Genomic DNA, 22,509 nt, shown 5'->3' with positions numbered 1-22,509 from the left:
TGTAATTAGTTGAATGGTTACAACTTTTAGTTAGAAGACATGATGTTTACTCAAATTGTATGAGTAGAATTAAAAAAAAATATAAATAATCAAAATTTATTTTCTGAAAATATTAAATAGAAGACATGTCTTTTGGGTAAACACTATTAAGAAGAGTTGTGTATTTTCAACTAAAATGAAAAGGCTCGATGAACAGGTACTTTGATGTCTATAAATACATGTTTGTGGCATAATGTTTCATACACAATTTCAGAAATTTATTTCTACATTCCTTACTCTCTTCTCTCTCTATCACATTCATACAATTTCTTTCTAGTTATTTCTAAAGGAATATAATTCAGTTTTGCTAATCGAATATTCCATACTTTGTTGTATCTTGAAAGTGATTTGCCAATAACCCTTTAGCAAACTCATTCGAGTGGGGGCAAATAACACTTTAAAAAAACGATTCAAGTCGTACCTCAAAGTCAATCTTCGAATTACTTTCCATAATTCTACATTTTCATTAACATGAGCTACATTACAGGAGTTTCTCCGACACGACTAGCGCACCTCCCTAGGTTCATCTATGAAAGCAACCGAAATATTCTAGACGTTTTGCTTAACTCCTTTTCCTGGGGACCTAAAGCACAATACCTGCTATTCTCTGCCATCTTCTATGAACTTGAAACCCTAACCATCGACATTTTACGATCAGAATTATCACTAACCATTTACACTATGGGCCCATCAATACCCTACTCTGAGCAAAATGACCTCCCTACCCAAGTAACTAGTGATGCCAACCATTTCAATGGCTAGACTCTAAACCTTGTAGCTCAGTTTTTTATGCGGGAGGCAGGCCTTCAAGAAAACAATTTGAAGACCACTACTACGCTTTGGGAATAATAACGCCTGTCTATTTTAATTACTTAGGAATTAGTTAAGTTCATCTAGATTATTGTGAGTCTCTTATGATGTAATACAAGCATTTGGGAGACTTGATTAATTACAAATATATTGCTTTGTGCAACCGAAGAGAGTATTTTCCTCCTTCTCAAATCAAGCGTTTGACTTGATCGTGTGAGCGAATTCATGATTAGCGAGGTTGAGCGAGCTCTGTTGCCTTTGGTTGAGCGATTCCTAGGTGCTATCCCAACCCTTGCTTAATTTCCTGCATCCATTTTGTACCTCGCCATGGGAAGTTTCCTTTCAGTTTCTAGCGTCCAAATGGACGAGATTGCAGCCGGTTTGCGCAAGAGTGGCGTTCAGTTCATTTGGACGGTTCGTGGGGAAACCGATAGGAAAAAGGAGATCTGTGGTGACATGGGGTTGGTAGTGCCTTGGTGTGACCAATTCAGGGTTTTGTGCCAGGGGGTGTTTCGATTCATTGTGGATGGAACTCGGTTACGGAAGGTGTTTTTGCTGGTGGTCCCTTTCTAACCTTAGCTATACTACTTGATCAAGGAATGAATAGTAACCACATTGTAGAGGATTGGAGGGTTGGATGGAGGGTGAGGAAGGTTGAGGATAAAATTGACCATTTGGTGACAAGAGAGGAGATTGCAGGGTTAGTGAAGAAGTTTATGGATTTGGAGGATGATGAAGGGAAGGAAATGAGGAGAGCCAGAGAACTTAAGCAGTTATGTCATGATGCCATTGCAGAAGGTGTATCATCTCATACCAACATCAAGGCCTTCATTAGACATTTCGCAGAGGGCGTGCGTGAGGATTGAGCATTTCTTGTTTTGTCGTTTGCCTTTGTTTCGTTCTCTTTTTCTGTCAAATAAAACTCAACTTTTTGATGACGTTTGTGATGAAAGTGTTTAAAACTTCTTGGCACATGTTAGTTGACAGATTCAAAATTCTAACTTCGAGGGGTCTTGGTTTAAAGATCTTCCTTTTTCTAACAAAGATAGCACGCAACGTGCAGATCTTGTATTAGTGTTTCTTTTTTTTTTTTTTCAAACGGAAATTACGTCGAGCACTTGATGTGAATGTTGTCTTCTATCGAGCCATGGTATGTAGATGTATCTATCAAATGCTGTAGAGACCCTTTGCCAATTGATGCAACTTGTTGAGAGATGTCGACGCGTCCTGCAAAATAGTATCCATATATGCCAAACATTCATTTCATTACACACTGGATGGACAAAAAACATCTGAATAGTCCACGGAGGACCTTCACTAGCTTTTTTTCCTACCACAGGTTTGTCTTAGGACCACTCGTGCCTACGTGGATCCGCACATTGCACTTGTGCACTTTAAGACTAAGTGTTGATACCTGACTCATTATTTTTAATAGTTATACTTTTTGAACATGAATCACACATTCGAAAGACTTGGAATATTCGATTGAGATTTTTGAAAAATTTTTGTAGCGTCAAATAACAATTTTCATTTCTTAATATAATTAACAATTTATCGTGAAAATGCTACTGGCTGCTATAATCGTCTTGGCTCCATCACAAGAGAATCCTTTTACCAAATCAAGCAAGCCAAGCCAAATACGGAACCTTGAAAATTCAATGGAGTCCCCAACCATACCCATCAAGCAACCCCAACTTAATTTCAGTTCTAATTGCCTTGTTTCTCCTCTGTACCTACCTCTATATAACCACTCTTATAAGTTATAACTACAAAGTTACATCTTCTTCCTCATAAACGCGGACATGAACCACACCAGAGACCAGAGGGCCCCTATCTGCCACGTGGTGGCCATGCCGTATCCCGGTCGGGGCCACATCAACCCGATGATGAACCTCTGCAAGCTACTGACTTCACAAAAGCCTGACATCCTCATCACCTTCGTCGTCACGGAGGAGTGGCTCGGCTTCATCGGTTCCGAAGCCACCCCGGACAACATTCGACTCGCCACGATTCCCAACGTCATCCCGTCGGAGCTGGTCCGCGCCGCCGACATGGATGGCTTCATCGAGGCCATCATGACCAAGATGGAGGCCCCGTTCGAGCGGCTCATGGATCGGCTCGAGCCGCCTCCGAGCCTGATCGTGGCCGATACTTTCCTGCCTTGGGCGGTCCATGTCGGGAACCGGAGGAGTATCCCGGCGGCGTCGTTTTGGCCGATGCCGGCGTCCCTTTTCTCCGTTTTCCAACATTTTGATATTTTCGCGGAAAATGGGCACTACCCGGTTGACTTGTTAGGTAAGTGTCTTCGTCACTTTGAGTCGGGTAACATATTTGATTGTTAATATTTTCCTTTTTTTTGTTTTGGTTTTTAATCAGAATGGTCATTGATTTGCATAATACATCACTTTGATCATTGAGATTGAAAATCCATAAAAATGGTTCCTAAGATTGTCCATCATCTATTATTTTGGTCATTCCTTTAAAAATTCCGTTACGTGTCCTTGAGCTCTTGGTCGGAAGTTTGGGTAATTTTCAAAAATTCGTAACTCAATCGTTTTTTAACTAAATTCGACCCATAATATATCAAAATGAAGATAGGAAAGTGCAGAATAAAATTATACTTATTTGGAAGCCCAATGGTTGCTGGAGATGGCTGGAAAATAGCCTGAAAGGTGACTGGTCCGCAAGAAAACTGGAAAACTCGCTGAAAGCTGGGTAAATTTTAAACATTCATAATTTCTTCAATACTTAATGAAATCGAGTGATTCAAAAATGAAAATCATACTTCTTGACGGGTGAAGAGAATGGTACCTTTCTAGTCAACTAACTCGTTGTGGTTTGGTCGGAAAACGACTCAAAAGTGGGTAATTGGAGACCAAGACAGTCACTTTCGAGCTGTTTTTCGGCCAAAAAAGGGCCAGTTAGCCAGTTTCCGACTAGTTTCCAATTTTTTCGCAGACCAGTCACCTTTCATGCTATTTTCCGGCCATCTTTGGCAACCATTGGGCTTCCAAATAAGTATAATCTTGTTCTACACTTTCCTATCTTCATTTTGATATATTATGGGTCGAATTTGGTTAAGAAATGATTGAGTTACGAAACTTTAAAAATTGCCCAAACTTCTGACTAAGAGTTCTGGAACACTTAACGGAGTTTTTAACAGATTGACCAAAATAATGGATGGTGGACAATCTCAATGAGCATTTCTATTTATTTTCAATCTCAGTGACCAAAGTGATGTGTAATGCAAATCTCATGGACCATTTTGGCTAAAAAGTCTTTTTGTTTCTCTCTTTCCTTTTTGGTGCTGATTTTAGTTATTTTAGTTAGCTATCCAGCCTATACTAGTGTGAATACGTAATATATAAATAGATTTTAGTGTAATGGAAGATAAACAATTAGTTACAAAACAAATTGTTTAATGATTCAAAAACAGAGCACTCGTGGCACACACGCTATATTCGCAAGGATTACCTAATAGTATCTTGTTGCATAGTGGTATTTGTTAGCAACAAGATAATGGAGGCAGTGAATCAATATAGATTGATCCGAAATTGTAGCTATATAAGTATAGTTAGAAAGTCAAAAGCCTGGATATTTAGCGATATGAAAAGAAAAGTACCACTGGGCTAAGTAGTAAGTTAACACGCATTTTTAGCCTCGTACATTCTTATGGGTACATGTTAATAAAATATGAGCGTCAAAATCGCTACATTCTAATTGCAAGTGGTTTATACTATTAGGTCACGTGGGGGGTTACTCCTCCCTAATCTTATGCTTGTATATAAATAAAATAAAAGAATTGTAGCCTCTCCTAATTTTCGGGTCATATCTCAATGTATGTTAACAATGCCCTTATGGTTTAAATTTCTTGTTGATGTCATTCCAAATCAAACTTAAACAACCAAATTTTGTTTGCTTTTAAGTTTTACCGGTGTGTAGAAGGGTAAAATGGTCATTTCAAGCATGATTTAGAAAATAAATTAATAAACTTCGTCTTAAAATGACCTTTTCATCCTTGCACGTGATGGACACATTCGTTAAATTGCTCAAAAATAGGATGCAAAGTTCGATTTAGACTAGATCGAGCATGCTTAAGTCTTAACCACAAAGTTCAGTTTGTATTAAGAAAATTTTTCACCACTTGAGTCACAATTTTGTGCCCTCCATTTCGTTTTCTAATTTTTATGCTCTCCTGTGTGTTTATAGAGAGGGGCAATGAACGTGTGGACTACATCCCAGGAGTTTCTTCAACACGACTAGCAGACCTGCCTCATTTCATGAATCGAATCTCCCCAAGCATTTTCCACCACATCCACGAAGATTTCTCATGGGTGCCTAAAGCACAATTTCTCTTATTCCCCTCCATCTATGAGCTTGAATCCCAAGTCATCAACGTTTTAAGATCAAAGTTCTCACTACCCATTTACACAATTGGTCCATTAATACCCTACGTCAAATCTAACGATCACCCGAGTGCTGGCATCGACTATCTAAGATGGCTAGATTCTCAACCTTGCAGCTCTGTTCTGTACATCTCCATGGGAAGTTTTCTTTCTTTTTCAGGTGCCCAAATGGATGAGATCGCAGTCGGTTTGCGCATGAGTGGGGTTCGGTTCATTTGGGTGGCTCGTGGGGAAACGGATAGGTTAAAAGATGCTTGTGGCGACATGGGTTTGGTAGTCCCTTGGTGTGAGCAGTTGAGGGTTTTGTGCCATTCTAGTGTTGGTGGGTTTTTGACACATTGTGGTTGGAACTCAGTTAGGGAAGGTGTTTTTGCTGGTGTCCCGTTTCTGACCTTTCCGTTACTTATGGATCAAGGCATGGTTAGTAATATGATTGTGGAGGATTGGAAAGTTGGGTGGAGGGTGAGGAAGGCTGAGGACAAAATGGACCATTTGGTGACAAGAGAGGAGATTGCTGGGCTGGCGCAGAAGTTTATGGATTTGGAGGATGATGAAGGGAGAGAGATGAGGAGAAGGGCCAAAGAACTTAAGCAGATATGCCATGGTGCCATTGACGAAGGTGGATCATCTCAAACGAACATCAGTGCCTTCCTTAGAGACATTTCTCAGAGCTATGCATGAGCATTGAGCACATTGAAACTTCTTGTTACAGGTTCTCAAAAGACGGTGAAAGCTTGTAGTGACTTGTCTGGTGCGTCGATGAAAATACATGGCGTCGGTTTAAGGGGTTGTACTTCAATTGCCAGCCTAACCGACTTAGTGAATAAGACTTTGTTGTTGTTGTTGTTTGCATCAATAAACGATAGCATAGCCTTTCATTAATCAACACCAAACAATTACAGTGTCATTGGGTACATAATTCCAGTGACCAATAAATTGATCTGGAATGAATTTGCACAAAACAGACAAATAACATTAAACCCTTAGTAGACACTTACAAGCTCAACCACATAGTCGCCAAGTGCACAAATCTACCAGAAAGATTTGTCACAATAAACGATAGCCACAATAGAAAGATATCGGCAGTACTTAATTGTGTTTCATCTGAGGGTGTTTCCAATTTGGTTGGCCCCTAGTTTGTACCAAATCTGAGATCAATTTGGTTCCAGATTATATTGATTGACTGGGATTAATAAAAATTGGCATTCGGGAACTTTCCAAATTCCAATTTTTTGAGAACTATGTTCTTATTACGTTTAATGTGAAGGTGTTTTTCCAGTTTCACTTCGGATGGATCTGGCACAACCAAACTGTATAAAAAGCAGTCAGTTAGGCAAGGGTGCTGCAAGCTTTAAAACCCTAGGAGGACTTATTCATGTACACATAGTTTTGCTGTTACTATTAAAAGGGTGTAGTTTTGCTGTTACTATTAAAAGGGTGGGTTCAAGACAACAAGGCTCCCCGTTTTGCGAGGGTGGGGGGACAGAGAACGTCTATCGTACACACCCTTATTCTTGCTTTCCAAAGAGTTGTTTCCACACTCGAACGATGACCTTTATGTTACTAATAAAAAAGTGAAATTTGTTTCTTTGATTTCCAAAGAGTTGTTTCCACAACTCAACTCGAACCATGGGCAAATGTTAAGGGCGCGGGGGGTGGTGGGGTTGGGGGGACTTCTTGCCCCTCTCAATTTTTTGACATTACTATAAACTTGTTTTCGAGCAAGTACACCAAGCATTATGTTGGTTGTCCTCGCCTCCCGGAACAGATGAAGGTGAGAGTTTGAGCATCCTTCTGCAACAAACTATCTGTGACCATTTCGAAATGAATACATGGAAGGGGATGAAATGATGATATGAACTTGTTTTTGAGCCAGTACACCAAGCATTCGTTTGATGAGAAATAAAAAGAAATAGATTTGACGACTCCAGCACCCCAATCCAGAAGCGGTTTATGCGGCAATAAAAGCAGAGTAACTAGTGCTTATCCTGTGATTATTGTTAAGTTCCCACATCAGGTGTCGTTAGAGTGGAACAGGACCGGTGATCCAAAAATTTAACATGGTATCAGAGCCTACGGTTCGGGCCCATGCAAGCCAATGAACTTGTGTGCAAGCCAACGAGCTTGTCACCGATAAGGAAACAAGTCTGACCTCTTAATATAGAGACGACCGCTGAGTTCTATTGAAAACAAGTGGGCCCAATGGGAGCCAACCTCTGAGTTTCAATTACCGATGTAGATCTCCACGTATGAACCACCAAACGAGGTTACACGTGTGGGGAAGTGTTAAAGTCCCACATCGGTGGGTTCAAAGAAACCCAATAGGTTTAAAGTCCTACCCTTTTGTGGTAAAACCCTACACCTGACAGATTGAGCAGGTGGTAAAGTTGGGACAGTATCGGTGTTTTTAGAGTGGAACGGTCCCCGTGATCCAAAAATTCAACAATTATTGACTCGACTAATTCTCCAAATATCGTCAAATTATAGAACTGGTATCGAAATCCATGAAAAGATCATGGTTGCAGAAAAATGCAAGCACGTCGAAAACAACAATCGAGATTTCATATAATCATTGTGATCATGTACGTCTAAGAGGAACAAAGTTTATTGAGCTGGTCATGACACTTGCAAGGACAAACATGCAAAGTTGAATACTAATCAGACTGTAAAATGTACAAACAAAAATATGATCCCATGGGAAAGCTGGTAACATCTTACTATTGTGGCGGATGCTGAGGCAGTTGATCTTCTTGTGGCTGTGGCTGGATTTCTTCTTCTTGTTGTTGCTGCTCCTCCTGCAGCTGTTGCTCTTCCTCACCTTGCCAAACCCAGACTATGTCTCGGAGAGCGGGTCTTATGTCGTCCAACATCTTCTGGAATTCCAAAGTATCCCCACTTGATTTCTTCACCTCGACAAGATGGAAAGTTGGAGTGATTTCAAATATCTCTGTATCTATGGACAAAATCCCCTTTTTACCTTCCTTTAATCCATCCATTTTCAACAATCCGTCATCCTTCTTCTTCACTTTCAGCTTCAGTTGCTTAGCCATTTCTTTTAACTTGGAGATGATGACCATCGCAGGTTGTCTGGAAGTGAATCTTGCTTCTTTGTAAAAAGGATCTTTTTTAAACAAGCCAGACAGATCAAATCCGGCAGAAAGGGAGATAATATCAAAAGCATTCAAGTTCGGATGTCTTCCTGGTTCTTGCTTTTCCTCGGAAGCCACAATATTCTCACTGGAAGTAGAAGCTTCTGCGCTCGTACGAGCCACATCCTTGTTTCCTATTTCAGATTTCATATTTTTGGAGTATGGCGCCTTTCTGTACCAAGAACTTTCCCTAACTTTGGCTAAGGAAATCCTAGTATTGGGATTTGGATCAAACATCTTGCACAGTAGCCTACGTGCTTCCGGTGAGAAAAAATTTGGGCATTTAAATTCTGCCTTCCCAATCTTCCGGTACATCTCCATCAAATTTGAATCATGAAATGGCAGATAGCCTGCCAACAATACATACAAAACAACCCCACAAGACCAAATATCAGCTTTCACACCATCATAGCCTTTCCTGTTAATAACTTCTGGAGCAACATAGGCAGGAGTACCACAGGTGGTATGGAGTAGCCCATCTTGGTGCTTGCATTCAGCGAGGGCACTTAACCCAAAATCAGAGATCTTCAAATTATCATTCTCATCGAGCAACAAGTTCTCTGGCTTTATATCCCGATGATATACACCCCTACTATGACAGAAATCAAGAGCATTGATTAACTGCGCAAAATATTTCCTTGCACCGTCCTCCTTCAGCTTTCCTTTAGCAACCTTGTTAAACAGCTCACCGCCTTTAGCATATTCAATGATAAAGTATATCTTAGTTTTGGTTGCCATGACCTCGTAGAGGTGTATAATATTAGGGTGTCTAACCAGTCTCATAACAGAGATTTCTCGCTTGATCTGATCCATCAATCCAACCTTCATAATCTTTTCTTTGTCAATAACCTTAATGGCCACACCCTGATTGGTTATCAAGCTCCTTGCATAGTAAACCCTGGCAAATGTGCCTTGACCCAGCAATCTCCCTAGCTCATATCTTTGCATCAGCACATGTGATTTATTCTCCATCCCGATCAAAACCTAATAAACAATAAATACACTACTTCCTCCTGCGTATATGATCCACAATCTACAGAGCAGGAGTTTATAATACCACCAGAAGCTCAACCATCTTCACAATGGTCGTGCATTAACACAACCGGTGCTACGTGCATAATAAGAGGCCCAACTTGCTTCTGGGAACCGAGAACAAACCAGCTATGATTTACGGGTTCCCCACCAGCAAGAATCAAGAAGGGCAGTTCGATTATAGACACAACATCATGGAGTTGTGAGGCAGAGTCCACGCTTAGGCACATCTTCCAGCATTCCCTGGGCTTTTGCTTCCAAGACAATGCTGAAATTATGCAAACAAACCGTAACGCACCGACCTTCTATACAATACCCAAAATTTAGCTCAAATTTGTAAAGCAAAACCTGAAAACGCAAAAAAGCACCGCGATGAAAACACGAAAAAAGCAACAATCTTTGTCATTTCCATGAAAAAAAAACCAACCCTTTTAAACAATTACGCATAATACATAAGAAAAAGCTCTAATTTGACAAAAAATTGATAACAAACCCTGAATCAAAGTTCAAATTTTTATTCATCAAAACAATTAGAAGCCCGCCGATTAAGCAGAGGAACTAGAACAAGGTTATAAAACAACAAACCTTAATGAAAATAATTAGCAGTTAATTCTTCTATAAGCTTTTTGATCGGAAAATAATCCGGCTAAGTTCTTGACTGAAAATTCCAACTTCTTCCAGGTGTTTCGATCAATTCTCAAAAAGCAGCTAAAGACGATGAAAAATAATATAAAAAACAAATGGAAAATTGGAAATCATACCTTTTTGTTGACGAAGGAGAAGCTCCTGGGGATGGCGATCCCCAAAACCAAAGGCCGAACGGAAAAAATAAGAGAGAGAAAAGCAGGAAGCGGTGCTCAAATTCAAAATATTAACATTAAAATTTGAGAATTTTTTATCCAACCGTTCATTTTACCTTTTTATATTTTTCTTAATATTTTTTTTACATTTTTTTTAATTTTCAACCACTGAATTATATAAATTAAATTAATGATAAAAATTTAACAAAAAAATTGTTGCGATAAAAATAAATGTATGACCAAAACGAATGTATGGATAACACTATTTTAAAATTTACTTCAAAAGAGGCTTTCGATTTTATATTAAAATTTTGCAACTCGGTTTTTATATTAATTAATATATATTATCTGTATGGCCAAAAACTCAGTAATCGGGAATGTGCGGTCCTACGTGTGAGCCCATGCTCAAGAAGTAAATTGAGTAGATTTTCTCAACTGCGCACAATGATTCGGTTCAATCTAGTGACGTCGTAATGACATTCTACCAACAACAGTCTAAGATGTCACAATGACACTATAACGATACTTTAACATCCCACTGACACTATAACAATCCGTCTTGGGTTGTGCATGATCAACCTTTGACCTAATTTTACTGTTGTTGTTAGAGTTAGATTGTTGTTGTTGTAGTCTCGTTATGACGTCATTAAACACAACATGGTCATGCGCAACCCGTGCACACTAAATCCTTGCTTAGGAGAGAAAATATGGCAGATTGAGTGTGTGCCTAGACACGTTAAGATTTTGTGGGTTATTTGTTATTTTTACTTTTTAAGTTGATAAGATTGGTGTTTAATTCTTCCTAATTTTGCTCCGTTAAGTAAAATTTCTAGACCTGTCACGAATAGTGAGACAACTTCGACATAATTTGATTTGCCTTGAATTAAAATAGATTGCGCATCAATATCACTATGTATATATCAATTGAATATAAATGGATTGTCATACTCATCCATAACTCGTACTCATTCGACAATCTTATCTTAGGGATTATCATATTAGATTTGATTTTTAGATCAAATCCTTATTATTATATACTTACATGGAGAAAGAAAGGTTTTAAGGATAATTAAGCGTAGTATTATTAAAATGTTTTATCTTCCAACTGACTTAGTTATCAAGGAAGAAAGAGAATTAGTGAAAACTAACTCTGTACTAGAATGAACAAATATAATTACGTTCTGCAATTGCGGTAAAACGTATTCATATATGATTGATGTCACAAAAGCAGGGACAGGATTGGTTCGCGGTGGAAAATAGGTGTCAAAAGACCAATTTTGGCACTTGAAGTTCACGTCACCTTGCAAATGAAAAAAAAAAAAAAAAGACGTGGAGGGAGGTATAGCAGTAGCTCCTTTACCAAACAAACTCAAGCCCATTGACAAAAAAAAATAAAAAATCAAACTCTAGCCCAAATTAGCGTTCTTTATTGTTTATAGAACTGCAAGCCCAATAATGTTTCATCAGATAGAAAAACAGTCCAATGCATCAAAGCAATCGAAGCTCTTGACAGACTAAAATAACATTTGTTTTCATCTATGTATTGAATCAATCTACATGTGAGATTCCATGTGGAAGGGTTCCAAAACTGAAATACTAATTTGGTTGGTTAGTGAGGCATCCAAGCATGTTAGCAACTAATTAATTTCCCATTTTGTTCAAGCTTATTAGGGTTGTTCGATGCATCAAAAGATTCAAAACTAAATTATTCTCCCTATTTTGTTTCAAAATTCCTGTTGGGTGATCCGGAATGGATTTAATAACTCTTTTTGGGTTGGTAAGTGATTGGGTACGTCAATTTTAGAGGCTGTTAGTGTTATTGAGTTCGATGCTTCTCTATTTCACACTAAGGTCTCGTATATTATTAGCATGGAAAAATATTCAAATAAATTATTCTCTCTCTTTTTTTCTTCAAGGTTTCTAGAGCAGTCCATAGATACTTTAGAAGGACCGTTTCCTATTATAAGGAAAATGATTTGTTGATTTGAGAAGCTTTTTCTTCTGGGGCTTTTACTTTTTCTGATGGCTATGAAATTGTTGACATCGATTTTTGTTCAAAGTTGAGTTTCCATTATTTGGCGTTCATTCATCCCCCTCCTCTTTTTGATTTGGAGGATAATCTTCAATAAGATTCCAATGGAGGAGGTTGATTACTACAACTTTGAATCATTGATCACATGTACTTTTTACCTACGAGTTTGCACAACATGGTTGTCTTTGGTTTTCTTCTCAATTCGGCATTGTTTTTTTTCGCTAACTAGATCTTTTTCGGATCTCTAGCTCTTTTTATGTCAAAGCAATTTTCTCATAGCTCTGAAATGTTTAGCTGGCTGCATGGTTTATCTTGCTAATGGTTATCTAGAAAATATGAAATAAAGTGAAGTTTGAAAGCAAAATTCTTTATTTTACATATACGTCATTCTACTTTGGTTTGAATTAGGTAGTTTGAAGCTTTCTTTCCTAGTCATATGTTTGCGGATGGACCTTTTTAACTAAGTAGTAGAGTCGCGATCTTTAAACGTCCTAGGAAATAGACGTAAATCATCGGTTCCAATCAAATTCGAATAATGAGAACCAATATAAGCAACTTTTAGTCTCTTTATAATTTTGTCGATGAGCTATGTAAGCTCCTAATATTGTTCCCATTCTTTGGCATCCTCCTCTGTACCCTTGGGTCAAAGCGAATACAAATGGACTTGCTAACGATAACCCGTGTCTTGCATCTCATGGTGGGATCTTTTGACTCACTGCAACTATAATCCTAATTTATTGAACTAGTAAGTATTATTTTTGTATTATTTTTGTTGATCAAAGTCGTTTAATAATTTCCTGACAGAAAAAAAAAAAAAAAGAAAAAAGAAAAAGTCGTTTAATTACTTCGCCACACAAGGTAACCTTATTTTTTTTTTTTTTTTCATTTTTGTGTTTGACCCAATAAACCATCTAAAACTGTTTCATATACATTAGACCAGTCGGTGCCCTCTTATTCTGACACCGACTTCTCCACTGTTCCATATACACATGACAATTATCAATCGTTTGAAAATGAAGAAGGTTAATTACTACATAAACACAAGTTCAAACTTGTTTAATTAGGGCCAAAGCTTCCTTAGGCGCTTATCAATTCAACTTGCCAATAGAGATTAATTAACTCAACCCATGCATCTTGTTCTTGCTAATTAAGCAACTTCCAAAATCTAAAATATTCTCAAATAATTTTAATTAAAACATTTGACTTCAAATTATTTAAATGTACAGGTTGACTAAATAATTAATATCATGAATATGCCTTATATTCTTTAATTCTGTTGGCAATTATAAATAAGATTATAATATTTTGTTGACTAAGATTGATTAACAGATCGCCTAAGTCGCAGCTCTTAGGGCAATAATAGTAGGGAAATTGTCTCAAAAGGTTCGCCTAAAAGGGTTTTCAATTAATTATACAGTTATATTCAGAATTAAAGGAAATGAGCAATTCAATTAGTGTGCACATGATTATCAAGCTCAAATTAATTGCAAACATACGAAAGGCTCGTAACTTAAGTAATTGCGAACCTTTTTTTGTATATGAGGTCCTGTTTTTGATATCGCGTGTCGCATGCTGTTTGTATCAAAACATGATTTCATAAAAGAGGCACAAAGGCAAGAAACGAGAAACAAAACAGCCAAAAGAGCGATGGGCAAGCCAAAACAAAGGCATTAAGAATGCAGCAAAATGATGCGATGGTCGTCTTTTGATGAGAAGAAAGCGAAAAGGAGTACTCAAGCTGCTGAATACGATATTTATATTTAGGCTGACTTTTACACACTTAATCAGTCATCAGTTATAGTGGATCATTAAAAAAAGAAGGTTATAGTGGATCATTGATAATCCAAGAAATAATAGTATAAACCATTAAAAATTAACATTTGATTGATTTGATAAATATATATATGAAAAAATGGCTAAAATAATTAATAAGCAGTTCATTTAGCAAACCTAAATTTAAGCAGGGTTTACTGGCTTTTAATAAATATGCATGTGGTTTCGATTTTTTATTTTATTTTTAATTTTATTATTATTAAGGGAAGGGAGTGAGTTTGAAACTATTAGGGGAGGGTGGCGCTTCGAACCCAAGACGCACGAGTGGAAACAATGAGCCCAAATGATTTGACAAACATTAAGGTTATATTTGTTATTTTATCATTATTTAATATAAAATTTTCACGAAATGATAAAAAATGATTGATGGGGACAAATTCAAGAATCATTTCTATCGATTCCAAATCTCAAGACCAAAGTAAAGAGTTATGTCAATCTCAGACCATTTTGATTTAAAACCCTTTTATATATGAAATATATTAGTTGGCCAGTCATGGTCAAGTATATCACTCTCAATTTCATAAAATTATATTTTTATGTTCCACTAACAAATTTTTCAAACCCCTATTTTTATATAAAGTCATACACCAGCATGTTAGAGAATCGCATGTAGACATTTGTAAGCCACAAATCAACCGATTCTTGAAAGTAGCAAGAGACGCAATAGATTAATTATAATTCATCCACACTTTGCCCCATGTATACAAATTAGTATATCTAGTTATTAGTAAGACACTTTTAATTAAAACTGAAGCAAAAGATTGCTTCAAACCGAAGCACCACAACTTCTCTAAGCACCCAAATAAGAATTTATGGCTAACTCCTCATCAGCACTTGAAGGTCACTACCATGGAGAAGCCTCTGCCTTTGTTTCAGTTCCATTCAGTTGGGAATCTCAACCAGGTACTCCTAAATCCAAGTTCCGCCAAAACCCTAGTCGTTTAGCTCCTCTTACACCTCCACCTTCATATTTTTCCGATTCCCCAAAAAGATCCTCGAGGAAAAAGAACTCTAAAAGCTCTCCTCTTGTACCCAATATTCTTCCCAAAATACGTAGTACTAGTACAACTTCAAGAAAAGCATCAACCCCATCATCCATGCCAGCCATTTCATCAGCATCTCCTTCTTCTTTTTCTTCTTCTGCTTCTTCTTCGTCGTCACCAGCTTATTCAACAACATACTATTCAGTGCCATCTTCCCCAGTAACACCGACGAAAGTTTTGGCACGAGGTAGATCAATGTCAAGCCCAAAGGTTTTCGTTGATTCAAGGATTCTTCGTCATGATCAGTATGAGGACTATCATGGGTCCAAATTTTCAGCTAGAGGTTGCCATGCACCCTTCATTAAGTTGTTTCTTAGAAAATTTCATTAAGTTTTTAGTTTTGCTGATAGTAAATATGAATTGAAACAAGTGTAAGATCACCAATTAGCTTAATTGTCAGATTGAAACTTGGATATAGTGAAATTAATGCATGTTATATATATTAAGCTGTTAATTACATCTTAATTAGTCCTTGTAATGCATGCTTACCTGAATGAACATAGCCATGACTGGGGAGGAACTTCCCTATCCAGTTCATAGTTCCTCTTTCTCTATCAATCTCAAGTGAATCACTGAAAAACATAGGAAGTTAAGTGTGTAGTATTCTTCTCTCGAGTTTAGGAAAGAGAAGAACACAATGCTCTAAATATTAAAACCGCATAATGAAATTAATTTTTACGAGTTGGTTGAAGTTAATTTGTCAATGCGAAGAATGTGTGTATATTAATTTCTTTAACATAATTAATCATTTTTTTCCGTTGCTAAACGAAGAGCAAATGATACGCCATAATCTTGCTCGCGTTCGAGTGCATGTGTGACATGTCAGCTCAAACTTTTGGACATGCATCATGCTTGCTGGTACAAATCCATTTGCAATATTTGTCGCATGAATTTGTCAACTCCGATCTTCTTTCTGCATAACACTGTTCTTGTTTTGTGAGCCCCATTTAGGGCCCCGCCAGTAATATCGGCCCCTACCATGTGCTTCCGGCGAACAAGAAAATTACAATTTTTCTTTTGGAAATTCCAGCAACCAAAGAGAGCATTAAGGGCTGTGTTTCTTAAGTGTATGGCTAGTAGTATTGTTAAGATGGAAATAAATTAGAATAATTATTGGCTACTTAAAGGATGAGTTGGAGTTCCTATTCAAATAGTTTGTTCCTAATTCATAGAACATTTTGTTTATGATCAAAACCGTTTATATTATAATTCACTTTATAAAGATCGCCGCTACAAAAAATCAATTAAACTAAGGTCGTTTAGTCATCGAACTGTGTAAAAAAGACGAACGGAATTTGTATAAGTATTATGAACTGTCTATGTATTTGCTACAATAAATTGACTAATCGATCTTAGTTTTAATTCATTTTTTCATAAATAATTTTTATCGAGTGATTTATAATATGAATGATTTTGATCATAAACACAAAGCACTGTAATTGAAACGTGAAGAGTTTTGAATAGAAACTCCTACTCATCCTTGAGTAACCAAACATTGTTCAATAAATTATGCACCTTTATTAAGATCAATAGAATAGTGGAATACAATTGCAATTCTCTTTGCCTTCTCTCAATTTTTCTATTTTTCAATTATCTATCTTATTCGTCTTAACAATAACAAGCCCCAATAATTAACCAAATTTGACCCTATATATTAAGTTCACTATAGGAGGAGAATTAGGAGTCTTGATTCAAACTCTTATTGTACGCATGGAGGTAAATTCTTAGTTATTAGTTTTAGGAGAATTAGGACTTGCTCGCCTCAGGCATTGTCGACTGGTGGTCTGTGGGACTTCTTCCTTCAATGAAATTCTATCGATTTTCTTAAAAAAAATGAAAAGAAGAGTTGTGAGCCTCAGTTGATCCGTATACTCTTTAACGAATAACAATAAGAAAAATATATGGTGTTTTACATGTAAGGAATTATTCATTAATAAAAAACATGAATTAGTAAGGTTGAGATATGTGTATTCCTCTCTCTGTCTCTCATGGAGATACACGTATTATTCTTAATAATTTTCAGGATTTTGAATGGCAGAGTGAGAACAAGCCTTGAACCACGGGTCAAACAAGAAAAAGTTATCTCCTTTCTTTTCCTTAACCATATGTCAGAATACAAAAGTACATAATTGTCCATTTTCTTGTTAGATTTAGTATACGTACGCACTGAAACTAATATTATGAAACGAGTAATACTATACAACAACAACAGTAAAACCTTTTTTAATTAAGTGAGATCGGTTATATGAATCTTAAAATATCATTGTGCTTAGTTTTGTGTCATATCTTTCGTTAGATCCAAGTATTCTAAGTCTTTTCTTAGAGTCTCTTCCAAAGTCCTTCTAGGTCTTCCTCTACCTCTTCAGCCTTGAACTTCTGCCCGTAATCACATTTTCTAACCAAAGCGTTAGTAGGCCTTCGTTGAAATTAAATTTGTAAATTATAATATGTCACCAATAAAAAATAAGCATGTTAATCAACACTTAAGTAATAATCCAATCATCGACAATTACATCATTTAGTTACAAAAATTGTTTAAAAAATTTAATCTCTTTAATATTACCCTTATAAAATTATGTACCATTGGGGTTTTCCCCCTTTTAAAAAACTTAGTATTCTTAGTATTACCCTTATGAAATTATGTACCATTTGGGGTTTCCCTGTTTTCTTTACCTGCAGGAACCAAGCACTAATAGTGATACTGCTCGTTTGCCTTGTTAATTAATTAATTTAGGTCTAACAATTGCTAGAGAGTCCAAGGGGATCTACAGATAACTTGCCTTTGGTCTTTGTGGCCTCCTTAATTAATCAAGGTCCTTAAACTCTTGTAACACTGTTTGGGCCTGAAATAATATTGTTGGGCCGAGCAGAAGGTTGTGCTCGGCCCAAGGCTGTGTCAAATGTTATGGGCCGAGTGATAAATTATGGGCCGGTTAGCATGGTCGGTCGAGTCTTATCCTAAGAAGGAGTAGTCCACATAAACATAAAAGGGTCAAGGAAGTCCTGGTGCAACCAGGACTCCCGGACGGCAAAAAATAAAGCCTCGGAAGAGGGGAAAGTTCAAAGCCCTAGTGGGAGTAGGTTTGTTCGAATTAAAGTTGGAACGGGACAAGGACTCCCAATCCAGATAAGGGTGCGATTCGGTCTCAAGGAATGGGAGGCTATAAATACAAGAAATCATGCAATATAGAGGACCTTCGATTCAACATACAATTGCCCTGTGCAAAGCCTCTCATACATCTTGAGATTTTTTCTTTTCTTTTCCGCCAACACACCTTCAGTTTGGATAAACAGCATTGTGGAGGCACCCGGTGAACACCTTCAATTTGGATAAATAGCACTGTCACCGTAGAATCAGCCGACCGAGGAGCACCTTCAGTTTGGATAAACAGCACTGCGCCGAGGCCGACTGGTTACCTATCCAAGTCTCTGCCGAGAAAGGTTTTCGAATCCTTGTTGGCAAAGGTCACCTTGTTAGCCCTCTTGGCGTAGTAAGGTGTCACGAGTTCGTTATTCAGTGTGCTGGACGCCGAGTGATTTTATGATTGGATACTCACAAGTGAGTTTCAGATTTCAGCATTCTGAAAGCCGAACTATATTCACCATCAAGACCTACATCACCTTTGAGTACTTGTGTCCGTATAGTCTGGTGTCGATTCGACGTGCTTATATTCTTACGAATATAATCACAGTGACCGAATCGGGCGCCGACGATTTGTGAACTTCGCAGAACTAGCAGCCTTGTCTTCAGGCTCTAGAACCCAAAGATCGAGAGTGTTCCTTCCTCGGTCGCAGTCGCAAGATAAAGAAGTCAATAACGCGCTCAACGCGACATCAACGAATTTTACTCCTCGGCCGAGCTTGGCCGACGAGTTGGCACGCCCCGCATTCTACCGAATGACGTAGTTAGCTTATTAGTTACTCGGCCTGCACGCCACGTAAGTTTTGTAATTTTTAGAGACAACAAACACATTAAAGATGATTTGGAGAAACAAGTTCTAAGTTGAGGCACCTATCTAGCTATATAACTATATACCAAGTAAATTTTTTTCGTTTGTAACCGTAACACAAGAAGTATGACTCGTTTGGAAGTATTTTTAAAATGACAAAAAGTGTTTTTAGTGAAAATGTTTTTAAAACCAATCCTTAGTAAAAATATAAGTGAATCTTGAAAAAGCATTTGAAGTGATTTCTGCAAGAAATATATAACCAGTATTTCTTACAGAAAGCACTCGAAGTACTTTTGAAACCCAAAATTATTTTCTCTAAAAATGTTTATAGTAATTTTAATTCCACACGAGCCCATATATTGATATTACAATTTAATTAGCATCCAAAAAATTCAAGTTATATGTGATGGGTTATTAGATAATTTAAGATAATATGCGTTTTTAATTATTAGAAATAGAATATGAATAATTAGAGCACATCGTATACAAATGCTAGTGGCAGCCTAGTGCAAATGAGAAACTTAGGCCCGTTTGAATTGCTTTTTTTTTTTTTTTTTTTTTCCTCACTAAAAACTGCTTAACTTCAAGGTTAAACAGTAAAGTTTTTAGGTAAAAGTAAAGTATCCTACTTATTTTAAAAGTAATCGGCTCCAGAGTAGGTTTTAAAAGCAGCCTATAGTTTGCTTTTAAAAGTTGCTTTAATAAAAAATAAAGTTGAGTATTTAATATTTGTTTTCAACTGCTGTAATACCTTCATTATTTTTTTTTTCTTCTTTAAATAGCATTGTATAGCCTTCCACCCCCATTCTATTCCTTAGAGAATAAAGTAAACGCTATCACCTACCACTAAAAATACCAACCTTACACCATCACTGCCACCATCATTTTTGTCACCACCACCGCAATAACCACAACCTCCACCACTATCATCACTAGCATCATGTCACTACCATCACTACCGCCACCGCCACTATTGCCACCGCCCCTACTATCACTATTGATATCGCCATCGCCACTATTACCGCAACTGCCACCATTGCCATCACAACCATAACTGTCATTACCAACATCAGTGCTCCACCGCTGATACCACCATAACCACCACCACCACCACCACCATTGTTACCGCCATACCACCGTTGTTACCTTTCCACCCCAACCGACACATCACACTATTAGCACCATGCCCACCTCCACCGCAACAGCCACCACCATTGATGTCAACGCCCCCACTCCTACTACTATGTCCATCTATCATTGCATACAATTATATCACTTTTACATTAAATTTTATCAAACGCTTTTGTGCTGCTTTTCATACTCACATCACCCTTAAAATTCAGTTAACCAAACGCTTATCAATTTTATTTTACAACTGATTATTCTTAAAACACAGTTGAGGCAATTTTTAAAAACCTTTGGATGCTATTATATCACCTACCCGGGGAATATAATATCAGATTTCTTCGGCCATTTTTCTCATACCAGCCTTTCGTTGATTTCTTACAATTAAACATTGACCTACTGTACTTCCCAACTTGCCTTGGCTTATAAGCACTATCTTCCCCCATTCTCAAACTTTATTTTCCTTCTCCTTCTCCTTTCTTTGTTCCCAACTTCATCCAGACAGTACCTGAATATATGTCCACAAACAGGTACTTATAAGTATTCTTTTTATTTTTGTTGTTTCTTTTTACTTTTCAAATCCTTAAATGAATTTCGCCTAACTAATTTTCTTGTTGTTTTATAGGGAGATCACAACATTGGATGACACAGGAAAGAAGATCAGGAGAGAAAGTGATGCATCTGTTGATGATCAAATGGGGATCATGAGCACTACTCGAATTTCGTCATCATCGTCATCATCGTTTGGTGTTCCTCATCAAGGGATGATGATGATGAGTACAACAACTTTGAACACAATCACACCTTGTGCTGCATGTAAGCTCTTGAGAAGAAGATGTACTGAAGAGTGCCCTTTCTCTCCCTACTTCTCCCCGCATGAACCCCAGAAGTTTTCAGCCGTCCACAAAGTCTTTGGTGCAAGCAATGTTTCCAAGATGCTAATGGTACTATTAAATTTCTTAGGAACAAGCATTCTAATCTTACTATGCATTACTTATTTTTGTTTTATTTTTTTATGTATTTATAGGAGGTGGCTGAGAATCAAAGAGCTGATGCAGCCAATAGTCTAGTTTATGAGGCAACTCTGAGGCTGAGAGACCCAGTGTCTGGGTGCATGGGTGTAATTTTAGCCTTGCACCAACAAGTTCAATCTCTACAAGCTGAACTCAATGCAGTAAGGACTGAAGTATTGAGATACAAATACAAAGAGGCCACTAGTCGCAGTGTCGTTTCTCCTAGGGGTATTATTCACCATTCTGCTTTGGTTTCTAATTCTGGGATGGTGTCCATTGCTGCACAACCACAAGCGATTTCACCACCGCTGCCCCCGCCACTGCCACCAGCATCAGCTCCGTCTTCAGTTGTCTTTTCTTCGTCATCTTCATCTTCAGCTTCTACTGTATACAATCCATCTACAAACACGACGGGCTATAGCTCCATGTCAAGCGAAAATATTCCATATTTCGATTGAAGCGATATATAGTGTTACTGCTAATCAATTAGCCCCTTTCTGTCTGTTTGATTTCTATTGCTTTGTAGGAATTATCATGTTTGATAGATCAGTAGAAATTTTGCTTTATCCCTTTCCTTACGATTGAGAAGTCAAACATGAAAATTACAAAAAAAATTTAATTAAAAACACAAACTTGCTGTCTAATTACAAAAAGGGGGTAATAGATTACTCCAATCCCCAACCTGTTGTGAGTAGTACTCCCAAGTTTTCCAATTTACCTCTTTCAATATGCCTTAATTAACAAGGTTTGTTTTTCACTAGGGTTTTTTGCCTCTAAATGTTTAGCCTCATTCAATATGCTCACATATATATATATATATATATATGTATGTATGTATGTATGTATGTATGTATGTATGTATGTATTCTGTTGTAATTTTTACTCTATCTGAACTTGGCCATTGTCAATTAGGGTTTCTGTAAAAGCTCCGTGCATGACTGGACCAATATGCTTTCTCTTGTGGAAGAATTAGTACAACAGATTGTGAAATCTAAAATGCAGTAGCGATATCTGAAACTAGACAAAGAGAAGTATTAGAATTGTAATGGGGTTTTGGTAGCTATGTATTTCCCTGTAGGGTTGGCAGGCGCAGACAATCTGGAAGAAGTTGTCTATTGCACGTGCGGGGAATACGCGGGCTTTGACTTTAACTTTAATTAGCTAGCAAGGTCTACATAGTAAATAGCATAGGCATGTTAGTCTGTGCCAGTGAAAGATGAACCTGAAAAGTAAAACCTAACATGTTATTCGAGGGAGGCAAAAGGTATTTAGGGCTT

At 37.4% G+C, this 22,509-nt stretch overlaps 3 protein-coding genes and 1 pseudogene across 4 annotated transcripts; 3 read left to right on the top strand and 1 right to left on the bottom strand.

Annotated features, from left to right (window-relative positions):
• Positions 1-510: 510 nt before the first annotated feature.
• On the top strand, positions 511-1,823 carry LOC137743192 (UDP-glycosyltransferase 87A2 pseudogene; annotated as a pseudogene).
• Positions 1,824-2,434: 611 nt separating this feature from the next.
• Positions 2,435-6,137, top strand: LOC137741646 (UDP-glycosyltransferase 87A1). Its single transcript, XM_068481337.2, has 2 exons — positions 2,435-3,144; positions 5,059-6,137. Exons 1-2 carry the CDS (start codon positions 2,652-2,654, stop codon positions 5,934-5,936), a joined length of 1,371 nt encoding a protein of 456 aa, XP_068337438.2. The 5' UTR covers positions 2,435-2,651; the 3' UTR covers positions 5,937-6,137.
• Positions 6,138-7,795: 1,658 nt separating this feature from the next.
• LOC137741644 (CBL-interacting serine/threonine-protein kinase 10) lies at positions 7,796-10,472 on the bottom strand. Of its 2 annotated transcripts, none has more exons than XM_068481335.2 (2): positions 10,198-10,472; positions 7,796-9,784 (listed from the first exon to the last, which is right to left on the bottom strand). In XM_068481335.2, exon 2 carries the CDS (start codon positions 9,374-9,376, stop codon positions 7,973-7,975), a length of 1,404 nt encoding a protein of 467 aa, XP_068337436.2. In that variant the 5' UTR covers positions 9,377-9,784; positions 10,198-10,472; the 3' UTR covers positions 7,796-7,972. The 2 variants fall into 2 exon arrangements, with proteins under 2 accessions (XP_068337436.2, XP_068337437.2); XM_068481336.2 differs by having other exon boundaries at positions 7,796-9,704; positions 10,198-10,350.
• A 10,183-nt stretch (positions 10,473-20,655) lies between these two features.
• On the top strand, positions 20,656-21,798 carry LOC137743883 (LOB domain-containing protein 15-like). Its single transcript, XM_068483814.2, has 3 exons — positions 20,656-20,749; positions 20,845-21,163; positions 21,247-21,798. Exons 1-3 carry the CDS (start codon positions 20,736-20,738, stop codon positions 21,688-21,690), a joined length of 777 nt encoding a protein of 258 aa, XP_068339915.2. The 5' UTR covers positions 20,656-20,735; the 3' UTR covers positions 21,691-21,798.
• The last annotated feature ends 711 nt before the right edge of the window (positions 21,799-22,509 follow it).

Source organism: Pyrus communis, chromosome 11 (genome assembly GCF_041283825.1).
Source record: "Pyrus communis isolate YQ-2024b chromosome 11, ASM4128382v1, whole genome shotgun sequence".
Lineage (NCBI taxonomy): Eukaryota > Viridiplantae > Streptophyta > Magnoliopsida > Rosales > Rosaceae > Pyrus > Pyrus communis.
The sequence above is the reverse complement of the archived record's forward strand: the minus strand, read 5'-3'. Positions and strand labels throughout refer to the sequence as shown.